This window comes from Orcinus orca, chromosome 4 (genome assembly GCF_937001465.1).
Source record: "Orcinus orca chromosome 4, mOrcOrc1.1, whole genome shotgun sequence".
Taxonomy (NCBI): Eukaryota; Metazoa; Chordata; class Mammalia; order Artiodactyla; family Delphinidae; genus Orcinus; species Orcinus orca.
In genome coordinates this window covers 93,619,488-93,636,714 of record NC_064562.1, presented here as the reverse complement: position 1 = coordinate 93,636,714, position 17,227 = coordinate 93,619,488, and the positions used below count along the sequence as shown (strand labels likewise).

The 17,227-nt window shown below is 38.3% G+C and overlaps 1 protein-coding gene across 6 annotated transcripts in view; it reads right to left on the bottom strand.

Annotated features, from left to right (window-relative positions):
• ARAP2 (ArfGAP with RhoGAP domain, ankyrin repeat and PH domain 2) overlaps positions 1–17,227 on the bottom strand; it is a 199,375-nt gene that overhangs the window by 171,905 nt on the left and 10,243 nt on the right. For 3 of the 6 annotated variants that reach the window (XM_033421631.2, XM_049709606.1, XM_004266224.4), the window contains exon 2: positions 12,360–13,412. The exons of the other annotated variants lie outside the window; for them this stretch is intronic. In XM_033421631.2, coding sequence (XP_033277522.2) covers positions 12,360–13,267 — 908 coding nt within the window. In that variant the 5' untranslated portion in view covers positions 13,268–13,412. The remainder of the gene's footprint in view (positions 1–12,359; positions 13,413–17,227) is intronic. 6 annotated transcript variants of the gene reach the window in all.

Below are 17,227 nucleotides of genomic sequence, written 5' to 3'. Positions count from 1 at the left end.
GCACGAGAGGCTTCTCTGCTCACCCCCCGGGGTGGGCGGGGGCGGGGAGCTGAGGCTCGGGCTTCGGTTGGATGAGGACTGGGGTTGGCTGCATGAACAGAGCCTAAAGAGGGCTAGTCTGCCACAGCTAGCCGGGAGGGAGTCCGGGAAAAGGTCTGAAGCTGCCGAAGAGGCAAGACACTTTTTCTTGCCACTTTGTTTAGGGGTGCGCAAGGAGAGGGGATTAAGAGTGCTGCTTAAAGGAGCTCCAGAGATGGGCGCGAGCCGTGGCTATCAGCGCGGACCCCAGAGACGGGCATGAGATGCTAAGGCTGCTGTTGCAGCCACCAAGAAGCCTGTGTGCAAGCACAGGTCACTCTCCACATCTCCCCTCCTGGGAGCTGTGCAGCCCGCCACTGCCAGGGTCCCGTGATCCAGGGACAACTTCCCCGGGAGAACACACGGTGTGCCTCAGGCTGCTGCAATGTCACGCTGGCCTCTGCCGCCACAGGCTTGCCCAGCATTCCGTACCCCTGCCTCCCCACGGCCTGAGTGAACCAGAGCCCCCGAATAGCTGCTCCTTTAACCCCGTCCTGTCTGAGTGAAGAACAGATGCCCTCAGGTGAACTACATGCAGAGGTGGGGCCAAATCCAAAGCTGAACCCCAGGAGTTGTGAGAACAAAGAAGGGAAAGGGAAAACTCTCCCAGCAGCCTCAGAAGCAGCGGAGTAAATCTCCACAATTAACTTGATGTACCCTGCATCTGTGGAATACCTAGATCGACAACGAATCATCCCAAATCAAGGAGGTGGAACTTTGGGAGAAACAATATATTTTTTTTTCCCTTTTTATCTTTTTCTGAGTGTGTATGCTTCTGTATGTGATTTTGTCTGTATAGCTTTGCTTTTATTAGTTGTCCTAGGGTTCTTTCTGTCCGTTTTTTTTCTTTTCTTTTAGTATAGATTTTAGTGCTTCTTATCATTGGTGGATTTGTTTTTAGGTTTGGATGCTCTATTCTTTCCTTCTTTATTACTTTAAAATTTTTTTAATAATTATTTTTTATTTTAATACCATTATTTTATTTCATTAAATTTCATTTCATTTCATCTTTTTCTTTCTTTCTTTCTTTTTTCCCCCCTATTGTGCTGAGCCGTGTGGATAACAGGCTGTTGGTGCTTCGGCCAGGCATCAGGCCTATGCCTCTGAGGTGGGAGAGCCAATTTCAGGACATTGGTCCACCAGAGACCTCCCAGCTCCATGTAATATCAAATGGCAAAAATCTCCCAGAGAACTCCATCTCAACGCCATGACCCAGCTCCACTCAATGACCAGCAAGGTACAGTGCTGGACACCCTATGCCAAACAACTAGCAAGACAGGAACAAAACCCCACCCATTAGCAGAGAGGCTGCCAAAAATCATAATAAGGTCACAGACACCCCAAAACACACTACCAGATGTGGACCTACCCAACAGAAAGAAAAGATCCAGCCTCATCCACCAGAACACAGGCACTAGTCCCCTCCAGCAGGAAGCCTACACAAACCACTGAACCAGCCTTAGCCACTGGGGGCAGACACCAAAAGCAATGGGAACTACGAACCGGCAGCCTGCGAAAAGGAGACCTCAAATACAGTAAGTTAAGCACAATGAGAAGACACAGAAACACACAGCACATGAAGAAGCAAGGTAAAAACCCACCAGACCTAACAAATGAAGAGGGAATAGGCAGTCTACCTGAAAAAGAATTCGGAATAATGATAGGAAAGATGATCCACAATCTTGGAAATAGAATGGAGAAAATACAAGAAATGTTTAACACCGACCTAGAAGAACTAAAGAGCAAACAAACAATGATGAACAACACAATAAATGAAATTAAAAATTCTCTACAAAGGATCAGTAGCAGATTAACTGAGGCAGAAGAACGGATAAGTGACCTGGAAAATAAAATAGTGGAAATAAGTACTGTAGAGCAGAATAAAGAAAATAGAATGAAAAGAATTGAGGACAGTCTCAGAGACTTCTGGGACAACATTAAATGCACCAACATTCGAAATATAGAGGTCCCAGAAGAAGAAGAGAAAAAGAAAGAGACTGAGAAAATATTTGAAGAGATTATAGTTGAAAACTTCCCTAATATGGGAAAGGAAATAGTCAAGTCCAGGAAGCACAGAGACTCCCATACAGGATAAATTCAATGAGAAATACACCAAGACACATATTGATCAAACTATCAAAAATTAAATACAAAGAAAAAATATTAAAAGCAGCAAGGGAAAACCAACAAATAACACATAAGGGAATCCCCATAAGGTTAACAGCTGATCTTTCAGCAAAAACTCTGCAAGACAGAAGGGAGTGGCAGGATATATTTAACGTGATGAAAGGGAAAAACCTACAACCAAGATTACTCTACCCAGTAAGGATCTCATTCAGATTTGACGGAGAAATTAAAACCTTTACAGACAAACAAAAGCTAAGACAATTCAGCACCACCAACTAGCTTTACAACAAATGCTAAAGAAACTTCTCTAGGGAGGAAACACAAGAGAAGCAAAAGACCTAAAATAACAAACCCAAAACAATTACGAAAATGGTAATAGGAACATACATATCGATAATTACCTTAAATGTAAATGGATTAAATGCTCCAACCAAAAGACATAGACTGGTTGAATGGAGACAAAAACAAGACCCATATATATGCTGTCAACAAGAAACCCACTTCAGACCCAGGGACACATACAGACTGAAAGTAAGGGGATGGAAAAAGATATTCCATGAAAATGGAAACAAAGCCGGAGTAGCACTTCTCACATCAGACAAAACAGACTATAAAACAAAGACTTTTACAAGAGACAAAGAAGGACACTATAATGATCAAGGGATCAATCCAAGAAGAAGATATAACAATTATAAATATATTTGCACCTAATGGAGGAGCACCTCAATACATAAGGCAACTGCTAACAGCTATAAAAGAGGAAATCGACAGTAACACAATCATAGTAGGGGACTTTAACACCCCACTTTCACCAATGGACAGATCATCCAAAATGAAAATAAAAAAGGAAACACAACCTTTAAATGATACATTAAACAACATGGACTTAATTGCTATTTACAAGACATTCCATCCAAAAACAAGAGAATACATATTCTTCTCAAATGCTCATGGAACATTCTCCAGGATAGATCATATCTTGGGTCACAAATAAAGCCTTGGTAAATTTAAGAAAATTGAAATTGTTTCAAGTATCTTTTCCAACCACAACGTTATGAGACTAGATATCAATTACAGGAAAAAATCTGTATAAAATACAAACACATGGAGGCTAAACAACACACTACTTAATAACCAAGAGATCACTGAAGAAATCAAAGAGAAAATCAAAAAATACCTAGAAACAAATGACAATGAAAACACGATGACCCAAAACATAAGGGATGCAGCAAAAGCAGTTCTAAGAGGGAAGTTTATAGCAATACAATCCTACCTTAAGAAACAAGAAACATCTCAAATAAACAGCCCAAACTTACAACTAACACAATTAGAGAAAGAAGAAAAAAAAAACCCCAAAGTTAGCGGAAGGAAAGTAATCATAAAGATCAGATCAAATAAAAGGAAAAGAAATGAAGGAAACAATAGCAAAGATCAATAAAACTAAAAGATGGTTCTTGAGAAGATAAATAAAACTGATAAACCATTAGCCAGACTCATCAAGAAAAAAAGGAAGGCTCCAATCAACAGAATTAGAAATGAAAAAGGAGAAGTAACAACTGATACTGCAGAAATACAAAGGATCATGAGAGATTACTACAAGCAACTATATGCCAATAAAGTGGACAAACTTAAAGAAATGGACAAATCTTAGAAACGCAAAACCTTCCAAGACTGAACCAGGAAGAAATAGAAAATATGAACAGACCAATCACAAGCACTGAAATTGAAACTGTGATTAAAAATCTTCCAGTAGGGCTTCCCTGGTGGCGCAGTGGTTGAGAGTCCGCCTGTCGATGCAAGGGACACAGGTTCGTGACCTGGTCTGGGAGGATCCCACATGCCGCGGAGTGGCTGGGCCTGTGAGCCATGGCCACTGAGCCTGCACGTCCGGAGCCTGTGCTCTGCAATGGGAGAGGCCACAACAGTGAGAGGCCCACGTACTGCCAAAAAAAAAAAAAAAAATCTTCCAATAAACAAAAGCCCAAGACCAGATGGCTTCAGAGGTGAATTCTATCAAACATTTAGAGAAGAGTTAACACCTATCCTTCTCAAATTCTTCCAAAAGATAGCAGAGGGAAGAACACTCCCAAACTCATTCTACGAGGCCACCATCACCCTGATACCAAAACCAGACAAAGATGTCACAAAAAAAGAAAACTACAGGCCAATATCACTGATGAACATAGATGCAAAAATCCTAAACAAAATACTAACGAACAGAATCCAACAGCACATTAAAAGGATCATACACTATGATCAACTGGCATTTATCCCAGGAATGCAAGGATTCTTCAATATACTCAAATCAATCAATGTGATACACCATATTAACAAATTGAAGGAGAAAACCCACATGATCATTTCAATCGTTGCAGAGAAAGCTTTCGACAAATTCAACACCCATCTATGATAAAAACCCTCCAGTAAGTAGGCATAGAGGGAACTTACCTCAACATAATAAAGGCCATATATGACAAACGCAGAGCCAACATGATCCTCAATGGTGAAAAACTGAAACCAATTCCACTAATATCAGGAAAAAGACAAGGTTGCCCATTCTCACCACTAATATTCAACACAGTTTTGGAAGTTTTAGCTGCAGCAATCAGAGAAGAAAAAGAAATAAAAGGAATCCAAATTGGCAAAGAAGAAGTAAAGCTGTCTCTGTTTGCAGATGACATGATACTATACACAGAGAATTCTAAAGATGTTACCAAAAAACTACTAGAGCTAATCAATGAATTTGGTAAAGCAGCAGGATACAAAATTAAGCACAGAAATCTTTTGCATTCCTATAAACTAATGATGAAAAATCTGAAAGTGAAATTAAGAAAACACTCCCATTTGCCATTGCAACAAAAAGAATAAAATATCTAGGAATGAACCTACCTAAGGAGACAAAAGACCTGTATGCAGAAAATTATAAGACACTGATGAAAGTAATTAAAAATGATACAAATAGATGGAGAGATAGACCATGTTCTTAGATTGGAAGAATCAACATTTTGAAAATGACTCTACTACCCAAAGCAATCTACAGATTCAATCCCTATCAAACTACCACTGGCATTTTTCACAGAACTAGAACAAAAAAAATTCACAGTTTGTATGGAAACACAAAAGACCCCGAACAGTCAAAGCAGTCTTGAGAAAGAGAAACAGAGCTGGAGGAATCAAGCTACCTGGACCTCAGACTATACTACAAAACTACAGTAATCAAGACACTATGGTACTGGCACAAAAACAGAAATATAGATCAATGGAACAGGATAGAAAGTCCAGAGATAAACCCAAGCAAATATGGTCACCTTATCTTTGATAAAGGAGGCAAGAATATACAATGGAGAAAAGACAGCCTCTTCAATAAGTGGTGCTGGGAAAACTGGACAGTTACATGTAAAAGAATGAAATTAGAACACTTCCTAACACCATACACAAAAATAAACTCAAAATGGATAAAAGACCTAAATGTAAGCCCAGACACTATCAAACTCTCTTAGAGGAAAACATAGGCAGAACACCCTATGACATAAATCACAGCAAGATCCTTTTTGACCCACCTCCTAGAGAAATGGAAATAAAAACAAAAATAAACAAATGGGACCTAATGAAACTGAAAAGCTTTTGCACAGCAAAGGAAACCATAAACAAGACCAAAAGACAACCCTCAGAATGGGAGAAAATATTTGCAAATGAAGCAACTGACAAAGGATTAATCTCCAGAATTTACAAGCAGCTCATGCAGCTCAATAACAAAAAAACAAACAACCCAATCCAAAAATAGGCAGAAGACCTAAATAGACATTTCTCCAAAGAAGATATACAGATTGCCAAGAAACACATGAAAGCATGCTCAACATCATTAATCATTAGAGAAATGCAAATCAAAACTACAATGACATATCATCTCACACCAGTCAGAATGGCCATCATCAAAAAATCTAGAAACAATAAATGCTGGAGAGGGTGTGGAGAAAAGGGAACACTCCTGCACTGCTGGTGGGAATGTGAATTGGTTCAGCCACTATGGAGAACAGTATGGAGGTTCCTTAAAAAACTAAAAATAGAACTGCCATATGACCCAGCAATCCCACTACTGGGCATATACCCTGAGAAAACCATAATTTAAAAGAGTCATGTACCACAATCTTCATTGCAGCTCTATTTACAATAGCCAAGACATGGAAGCAACCTAAGTGTCCATTGACAGATGAATGGATAAAGAAGATGTGGCACATATATACAATGGAATATTACTCAGCCATAAAAAGAAACGAAATTGAGTTATTTGTAGTGAGGTGGATGGATCTAGAGTCTGTCATACAGAGTGAGGTAAGTCAGAAGGAGAAAAACAAATACCGAGATCAGCTCGGTGCTTTGCGAGCACCTAGAGGGGTGTGATAGGGAGGGTGGGAGGGAGGGAGATGCAAGAGGGAAGAGATATGGGAACATATGTATATGTATAGCTGATTCACTTTGTTATAAAGCAGAAATTAACACACCATTGTAAAGCAATTATACTCCAATAAAGATGCTAAAAAAAATAATGACAGTATATTGTTTGGGACATACTTAAGATGTAAAACTTTTTTAAAATGAGAGTAATCATCATTATTTAAAGTCAGGATAGAAGTTGTCTTTGGCTGGGGAGGGCACACAAGTTTACAAAAGGGTTGCAAAATAAGTCACCCTTTATTTGTGCATTATCTCCAGATTCTTGACACTGTTATATGGCTATAATCATTTCCTCAAATTTGTATGTCACTGACACAAATACATATTAATAATCTGAACCGCTGAGTAGAGCAGCACTCAAATTTTCTACATCTTTGGTAACTTGTGCTAATAATATATATTGCTAATTCTTATTAAGCATTTACTATATGTCAGACACAGGTCTCAAAATTTTATAAATACACACACACTCATAATGTGTGTGTGTGTGTGTGTGTGTGTGTGTGTGTGTGTAGTCACAAACACCCGAAGAAGTAAGAACTATCATTTATCTGCATTTTTTAAGAAGATTGTCACACAAAGCAGTTAACTTACTTTTCCACAGTCACACAGCTCAAAGTAACTAACCTGGGATTCAAACTCAGGCAGTCTAGCTCCATAAGCCCTTTTCTAAGTCACCATGCTTAATAAAGAACTCAACATTAACTTACTAAAAAAAAAAAAAAATGTAAATTAAAAAAAAAAGATTTTTGAATTATTTTAAGTACATCCATTAGTGGTATTTTTAAAGCATATTTTGTTGGTTTTACTTTTAGTCTGATAAATGTAAAGAAAAAAGTTTGCGATGATTTTTATTGATAGCTCTATTCAATATCCACCTGCAAGCAATTACCAAATCTATCAACCAAGCTCATTTGATCTACTGTAGATGAAAATTAGGTCAATACAGGAAACAAGCTGTTTTGAAAACTGGTGATTAGCAATTTATATTCTCATTTATCTATGAATAAATTATCACAAGCTATTTTATATTCTAATATCTACTATGCCCAAAGTATTTTGTTAGGGGTTTATATATCTACATCTCATATTTCATCCTCCTAATAGCCCACTGAGGTAGGACCTAGTGTCCTAATCCTACCAATAAGGAAAGGAAGTTCTCCCAGCCCAAGGCGCACAGCTAATAGGAGACAAAACCAACATTCGAGGTCAATTCTGTCTTGAGTGCAAAGCCCACGTTCTTTCCTTTCTCCCTCTTTCTGCCCTATTATTTCCCCATCAGTTATCCTAAAAACTGCGATTGCTTTTAAATTTGAAATATAAAGCATGGTTGATTAGCAAAAATTTAAAACCCATTTAGAAAAGCAGTAGCTATTATCATTTTTTGTTATTATGCTTTGGTGATCTTGGTCAAGTTACCCAACAGCCCTGAGCCTATTTTTCCTCATTTATTGAAGGGGAATAAAAAAAGGGTCTGCTGCCTATGAATATTATGAGGATTAATGAGATGATGTTTTTAAAGAGCATAAGGTGTGTGCCCTACACAATGTAAACACTCGGGTAGAATGAGCCAATTGTTATATTTTTTATTAGTGAAAAGAACGTTTGGTCTTCCTGGTACACTGAATATGCACAAATGTTTCTTAAAGTCCTTAAAAGTATGAGAACTCTTCATTTGTAACAATGAAAAAAATAGTCAATGACCTAGTAGGGGAATAAACTGTGTTTTCCATCATTTAATAAAATACTATACAGCAATTATTGCTAAAATACGTGCATGGATGTGAACAAATCTCAAAAATAATATTAAAGGAAACACCAAGTTGCAAAAAAATAACTCTGATTATCAAAGTGAATCTTCAACATGCCTACAGATGTTATGTGTTCACATATTTTTTATCACTAAAATTGCCAAGAATAGCAGAGGCATAAAGTTTAATTAACGTTAAAGATCTCTCTTTATGATCTACACTTACCTATTACTTAAGCAAGGCAGCCGTGCTTATCATTACACAGAATGTTTGTTTAAAAAAAAATGCAATTCTTACAATTCATAACAGACAAACTACAGGTCACTGTAGGATTGAATTCAAAAGAAAAACACCACAATCATTAGGTGGCAGTTGAAACTGCCTTGAGGTTACATAATGTCTAACTAAAACACACAAATCTGAATTTGGAAAACACAAGAGTGCATTAATTACAGCACAGACTACGAATATGAAATGTATAATGCACAGATAATTCTCAATCTACAAAGTTACAAAAAATGTCCTTAGGATAAGAATAAATAATTACAGAAGGATTACAGCACAAAAGTCTACATCATTATTGTGAAACTTTTTTCATCACGTAGCAGAAGCTTCAGTTCAAAATATATTTTTTCAAACAAAGAAGGGCTTTTCAAATTATGAATAAAGGGTACAAATGTTAATGTCTTTTCACTTGTAAAAAGGATCACACAGATACCTTTATCCTCTAACAATAAATCAAACGGTTAACTATTAATTTTGATTCATTATTTAGATATTCAAGTCAAAATTTGCAAATATTGAAATAATCAACCAATTTTATAAAAAGTCATTTTAAAGGAAAAAGTCTGAATTTTAGAATGCTAAGCATTTTTCTGCTATAACATGAAATGTAAAGTTTTCCTTGAACATGGAAAGGATAGGATGAGTTTCTGTATTTTTCTAATTCAATGTAGCAAACAATTGCTTACCATTTTTCTGTACGTTTTTGGTTCATATGTATTTCAACATTAAAGTCTAAAATAGTTGCACCCATTTTTAATATCTATGTATTAATACATCTAGAGAAAAATATCTAAGATTTTTACTTTTAATAAAAAGTTCACAGGAGGCTGGAGACTTCAGGTTTAGAATTCAAATTTTTGAAAAGCCCTCAAACAGTCACTATAGCACCTCAGTCTTATAACAAGTTATAACAGATACTCCAGTCACAGTGCAGCCTTGCATACCACACTCCTCCCCTTTACCGCTGTTTCCTTATTTTTCCTTCCCCCCAAACATTCAAAGGCATGACACCTAAAAGACAGGGCTTTGACTGTGCCAAGGATAAAACAGTTACATGAAAGATGAATGAAAATCATTAAACTGGGGAGGAAGATAAGACAGGTATCTCTTCAGTTGCTAAAGATACTTGTTCCTTCCTGCTTTGAGCACTAAGGAGGATCCTCCTGGAAGGCTCACAAGACACACCTATGACTCCCAGGGAAGGGCAGCTGGTGAGACTTGCTTTCTGCTTGGAGACCTCTGTGGGAGACCTCCAGATGAGCTGATAAGGAAGAAGCTGGCTCTTCAAGCCTAGATCTGACCTGGGCCTCAAAAGATAGGACTTAAAAAAAGAGATCCTGAGGTCCAGTGTCCAGCATAGCCCCACCCAGCCCAGCCTTCCCAAAAGGAGCAGACAGGAGTTCAGGGAAGAAGCCCAAGGCAAGGACAAACATAACCCATTTGACTGGCAAGTTAATTGCATCAGATAAATTGGCAGGGGGTGGTGGGGTGAGGGTACACGTCCAGGGAGATAGAAACAAAGCACCTCACACATCAGGAATACACATCCAGCATCATGTTCCTGTCAACACTTACATGAAATCTTTAAGGAGTAAAGAAATTATGTCCAAATCACTGACCACAAAGAAATATATTTATATGGTACAGCAAGAAATGTACTAAATATCGTTTAGATGTTATTTGATTAGAGAGGATCTCAGATTATATAAGCCACGGTTTCATTTTATAAAAGTCATAACACTGTAATTAGTTTGCAATTACTGTTTGCAGTTCAGGCAAGGACCACAAAGAAAAACAGTGAAGTCTGAAAATAATTTAATTTACTTTCTCATTTTATAATTTGATCACCAGAAATACCTAGTTACCATCTACTGCCATAATCAAAGAAGAAAAGAGAGGTGACAATGGGTTCTCTGGCAGTGCTATGATGAGGCTCCCGCTAAGCTCTTTACTACTAATTTCAACATTATTTTAATTCTCATTTTCAAAGACTCAGTCACAATGTGAATAACAAGTCTTTCACATGGTGCAAAGCTTACACTTAGAAGTAAATGAACATCAAAAGATTCTCAAAAATTTATGAAAAATAGCACAACTTATTTAAAACTTGAGCCAAATGTTTCTTATCTGAAGTTATCCTTATGGCTCGCAAAAGGATTCTGTTCCTGCAAAGACATAGCAGACCCTTCTCATTTACTTTCTTTTAATTGTTTAAAATTAGCAAAATATGCTAAAGCTATGGTGTCATACAAAAATTGGTGATCTTCTACTTTCCTAAGAAATACTCCATTTCTTATATATGCAATCAACACTTTTAAGAATATTTACTAAATGAGTGGTTAAGAAAGTGTGTTATAGAGTCAGATGTACTGGAGTGAAATCCCAGTTCACTACCCATGTGATCCTAGAAAAATTAACCTAAGGCTCAGTTACCTCATAAGAAAATGGAGGAATAATACCTATTTCAGAGGGCCAATGTGAGAATTAGATAACCCATGGAAAATTATAAGCCAAACCAGCTTCTAGGTGTTTAATAAATGATACTGCCAATTGATTTCCCAGTAAATACTCAATATTGCCATTGGCACCAGGGATGCCATGATAAAGACAAATTAATTAGGGCCTCTGCCCTCAAAAAGTTTACACTCTAATGGGAGGTACTTAACATGGTCTTGTAAATTGCCGTTTTCTCTTGCATGTACTAAATTTCCATATTTTTCTCTTGTAAATACAACCAAGATCCAGCACCAGGGACAGACTGGATACACAGGGAGACAAAGGGGTAATGAGAACCTTGCAGAAATGCCAGCCTAGAGCCTGTTTACAGGAATCTGTAATTGCACTTAGTGCCACAGCGGTAAGGATTGAACTTAAACAACCTCATGACTCCCAACAGAGACAAGTGTTAGCTTTTAGTGAATTAAAAAAAAAAAAAAAATCCCACCACAACCCTGAAGAAAACCACATCTTAGGTGTAACTTTGAGAAATGGTTGAAAGCTCTCCCTGCTATAAGTCAGCTCCTCTTAGACTCCACAGTTACCTCAGGGTACCAATGACCCAACAGGCCGGTAGGCCCCCTCTTCAGCGTTCTTGGTCTCCAGCTGAAGTGGTCTCATATTGTACTGTTACTACTTTTTACATGTCTTCTACACTACACTCAAGCCCCTTTTTTTCTCTCTACCTCCTCCGCATCTAGTGCCGTGACCAGTACCAAGCAAGTGCTCGCTAGATGCGTGGTGAATGATTAATTCGTGCCAATCATGTCAGGTAGTAGAGATACAGTCATTAGGAACATGGCCCCTGCCAAAAAACACATAACCTAGTGGGGAGATAGAGTCAGCAATTCAAATATAAAGTGCACTCATGGAAGAATATAATACCAGGCATGGAGGAAGGTACAGGAAAGAATGTCCAGGCAGAATTAGGGGAAATGAAGTCCCCCAATTAAATAGGAGAAAGCTGAAGAGTCCCAGGAAGTTTTAAGTTGGAAACCGACTCTGGGCAGTGGTGTACAAGAGAGATGGTATGACAAAAAATTTCAGAAGAAGGAAAAGGTTGGTTGAATGGGTCAAATTTAGAAATGAACACTGAAAATAAAATTGTTAAAAAATAACTAAATTCCCCCAAATTGAATACACACAACTTATCATAAAAATTCTTACCTCCCTGAAATTCCTTTTGCTGACCCTGGAATCTCTGGTACAGGCCGATGTCTTAGCAGAAAAGATCGAGATGGTCTTGAAACCAACTTGCTACGACTTCTCATAGGTGTTAGGACTGGCGATGACGGAACATACAAATCATTTACAACCATTTCTCCTTGAAATTGAAAGAATGGGGATGGTGGTGAGCTTTCTAATAAACCATTAGTTCCATTTCCAGAATTTGCTTCTGATACTGAACAGTCAGGGGAAGAAAGGAATTCAGGGTCTGCACTAGGAAGCTTGCTCACATTTTCTGAGATCAAATCAACTTTTTTTGTTTGTTCTTCTTCGGTTGTACAGTCGATAGTCTTTTGTGCAGTCAAAGATTCTACGTCAGTAATTTCACTACCCAACAAAGAATCTTGAAAAGAATCTGAATTCGGGTGTGGTTCTTCTTCCGGAATGGGAAAGTTGTATGCAGGAAGAGTCAGCTTATCATCTGATTTAAAAGACTGGCTATTTTCCACACTAACTTCATTTTGATCAAGACTTTTTGTAACAGTCTCCAGCTGCGTTGGGCTGGGTGTCTGAACACTGTGTGAATCTGAAAGTTCTAGGCAGGTATTCTGAGCAGAAGATGGAGCATGGTGATCCTCTGAAGTCTCATGATTCTTCTTTGTTTTATGGACATTTGCATATATTGAGATATCTTGCATTTTTGACAGGATTATCTGTAACTGTTTAAGTATCCTCCTCCGGTGTCCTGTAGGTGATATTCCAACTTTGAGGAGCACGCTGTCATTTATTTCTGCACAGTCCCTTACATTATTAAAACCAAATTCGCGGAAGCGTAAGAGGTACTGCTCCAAATTAATGCTCATTAGGAAATCTTTGATATCAACATTCACTTCACTGACTGAGGACATAATGGTGGCTTCATTACTAGGCAATATGATAGAAGCAGTACAATGCAATACACACACAAGAGGGTGCACTTCTGTATTGGATTTTCCTCTATCACTTATCTCAAAATGTTATTTTCTGCACAGTGAATGCTTTATGTACTTAAGCCTAGAAAAAAAGAAAAGCAATATATCAGGACATTTTTGGTATTAAAACTAGTTTCACATTATAAACGTTCTCTGAAGAAAAACAATAGAAATGAGGATCATTACTTGTGATCGCTGAGAGTTTGGAATCTTTGTGCATTACTTTGTATGCCCTAGAAAGTCAATTCCTAGGTAGAGTGTGAAGGGACAGGACAGAAATGCTATGGTAGTATCAAATGACGATTTTCAAAAAGGTAAAAAAAACGATTCTCAAATATAAAATGAACATGTATCCAAAAAAATTCATTCACTAATTAATGAGGGAACCAGTAAGGTGGTAGGGCTAGTTCCAAGAGCATTTGTGGAACAGATTTACACAGTCCCTCAGAAAAGGCTTTTTTTTTTTTCTTTTTCCTCAGTGCTAGAATAAAATGGGTAGGTTAGATAAAAAACTGGTTAGTGCCCTACAGGACAATAAAACCATAACCTTTGGAGATATCTTTCTACTAGACAAAAATCTACAAGCTAACAGGTAACTTCTCAGTCCGGAGCTCTAAACAAATAGTAAGTGGAAAGTGGAGCACAAGGATTAGAATTAAATATCCCTGAGGTGAGCCTGTTAAACAACACCCCCAACAAGGCATTGAAGGAACATGCTGTACATTCTTTTGATATCCAAATTTTAGATAATTTTTCTTAATAGTACCTAACTAGATATGAACAACCTCCCCTTTAGTACACCTTCTTCAAAGACTCTCTCCAAAAGCACAGTTAGAACATACTTCTCAGGTTAATAATTTTCACTTCAAAATTGCAGCAGCATTGTATGTAAATATTGTTATATAGGATAAGACTAGCTGAGCAACTGTACAGTAGATAACAGGAAGTTAGTATGAAAGTAAAAGGAAAAAGTTTGAAGGTCACATTTTCCTTTATATACAGCATATACACATAGGTTCATTTTTCTCATAAACAACATTAATTTTTTAAAAAGTTGATTTATCAGGTGCTGTTTACATGGCTGCATTCAGTTTGTAAAAATGTATGGTATGCAAAAATTTCTGTATATTATGCATCAGGAAAAAGAAAAAAATACAGAATGTGCATAACAACCATACACTGAAGTAATAAAATGAGACACAGCCAAACAAGGTATATTTATCTGAGCAAGCACAGATGCAATATTTCTGGAAATCACATCTCAAAGTAGCTGTTCAAAAGACATAACTCAGAGCCTCTAACATGCCCATAAGCTCTTGCTTTAACTGTTCAAAAACATCAGCCAACATTGACAAGTAAGTATATGAAAAAAGGGAAAACACATATCGTATTCAGGCAGCACTGCAGAAACAGAGAAATAAAAGTACAAACAAGAGATGAAAGGCAGGAAATGCCTTTGTCAAACAGGTATCCCTCTGTCACACTCAAAATGACAAAATGTCAGGAAAAAAAGTAGAAAGTTAAACCTCAACACCACATATGAGCCTAATTCTCAGATATATTATTCTTGTTCACAAAGTTATTTTGTTTAAAAAAAACGCATTAGCTAATTTTGTTTGCCCATCACAAAAGGGAAATAGTTATATCCAAATCGGCTGAAACTTTGATCTCGGACTCCCCAGCCTCCAGAACTGTGAAAAAAAAAAAAAAACGGGAACTGATAACACTCCTCCAACCCTCCTCAACACAGTTCAGACCCTCGTTACATCTCCTGCCTGAATCACTGCAAGCATCCCAACAAACCCCTCAGCCCGGTCTCCACGTACCACTGAACTACTGAAAATCCACATTTGGCCTGTCACTCCACATCTGAACAAGACAGTCTAAGCTCCTTGGGGTGCCGTATGACAGTCTGGTCTCAGTCTAACAATCAAAACAGCAGCAGCTACTATTGATGTAAACGGCAAGGATGCTCCAGATACCGTACCTCATATACATTTCCTGCAAGGTGGGTGTTCCCATGTACCAACTTCAGGCTCAAGTTTAACCTGTGCCACATCACTGACTTTAGCACATTATTGTTAATTATCATTTCCCCCAGGCAGCAAACTGTTAGATGGCCCCATACCTTTTGCGTATGCTGCAACTGCTTGCAAATCCACACATTTTGCAAAATCCTCGGCACTATTTAAAATTCTGAGTAGGCAGGTATTACTTCCTCTCTGAAGGCTTCCTATCAACCCCTTGAAATAGAATGAATCACTCCCTTCTCCATATACATCTCTAACTAGGTTTCTAGAAATTTGCAAAGTGCTCGGGACACGTTTAAGAGATGGGAGACTGGCCGGGAAGGATGGTAGCAGTGGTTCGGAAGCCCATTTTGTGAATTTTTTGGGGGGTGTGTGCACATGTGGGGAGTCTTCATGTTTTCATGCACAAGTCCTTTTTGTCTCTTACACATAAACGTCCTGAGTGGCTGACTCAGGGATGGATATACCAAATGTTCTAAGCAAAACCACCTCTCTCTGCTATCAGTGGACATGCTGAATAGGGCTAATGAACCGGATTCCTTTTCATGACCCAGAGAAGCTCCCTGCCACAGGCCTTAAAATCCTCTCTGCACTTTTGTGTCGGCTGCATCCTCCAGTCATCTGACCCTTTAACAGTCTGACCACCCAAGGGTCCACTTCAGAGGCTTCAAACCCCCAGGCACTTCACCAGATGCAAATAGATGGGCACTCCTAACCATAAAAGTCTACCAGGTGCAAACTCCTTAACATGAAATCAAAGCCCTCCATGTTTTGACCTCCACTTGGGCACCGGGCACACATGCCATGCTCTTAAGTTTGTGGCTCTCCAGGTACCGGCCAGTGGAGCTGCTGTACAGCAACAACTGATGATAACACGCCCAAGAATCTATATTTATAACACATTCCAAAGATGACTGAGATGCACAACAAAAATTTGGTTCGGTTTTCAATTCCTCATACCTGAGCCTAAGCCCATCACTCTCCCGCCTTAGGATGGATGCCCTTCCAAACAGCCCAGGAGTCTGAGTCATACTCAGTTCCCACCCTCCTCCACTTTCATAGGCACGTGTGTATGTGTCTGTTTCCTTACCCATAAAATGGAAATGCTCAAAGGTACCTCAGTGCTGGTGAAGATTAAATGAGACAATCCACCTTAAGTGCTAAAATGGTGCTTAGTCCCCGGTGAGTGTTTTGTACATATTCACTTCCCTCATTATAATTATTTTCATCACTAAGCCATTATCTTCCCACAGTTGAAACCTTTCCCATTCTTTGAAGTCTAACTCAAATGCTATTTCCTTCACAAGGTCTCTAGTGAACAAGAAGTACTCTCTTCTCTGTGTTCCTACCACATTTACTTCTTAGCATTTAATCACATTCTATTCATTCCATAGTAACCTATAGAAGTGGGGTAGTGCAGTGCAAAAGCCAGGATTTTGGAGCTGGATAATCTTGGTCAAATCCCAGTATTTAACCTCTCTGTGCCTCAGTTTCCTCATCAGGAAAGTAGGAGTGATAATAGTTCCTATTTCATAAAGGTTTTGTAAAGCATCAAGAACACCAATGGCACACAACAAATGTTAAACAAGCATTTGTCATTATAATTATTTTTATTATCCCATAATAAACGAATAAATCTGCCAAGATGATGACCAGCCCATACAGGCTGCCCAGTAAATGCCAGTCAAATTATTTGTTTATACATAGTATATGACGTATATGCTGTACATGTTTAGAGAACCGTACAGTTAGCATTACAGATGTGAATGTACATTTGCCTGTGCTATACTGACCCATTTCCAAGAGAAAGTATAAGTAAAAGGGAAGTAACGTTTAGGAGCACCTGCTGTATGCCTGGCTTTCAGTA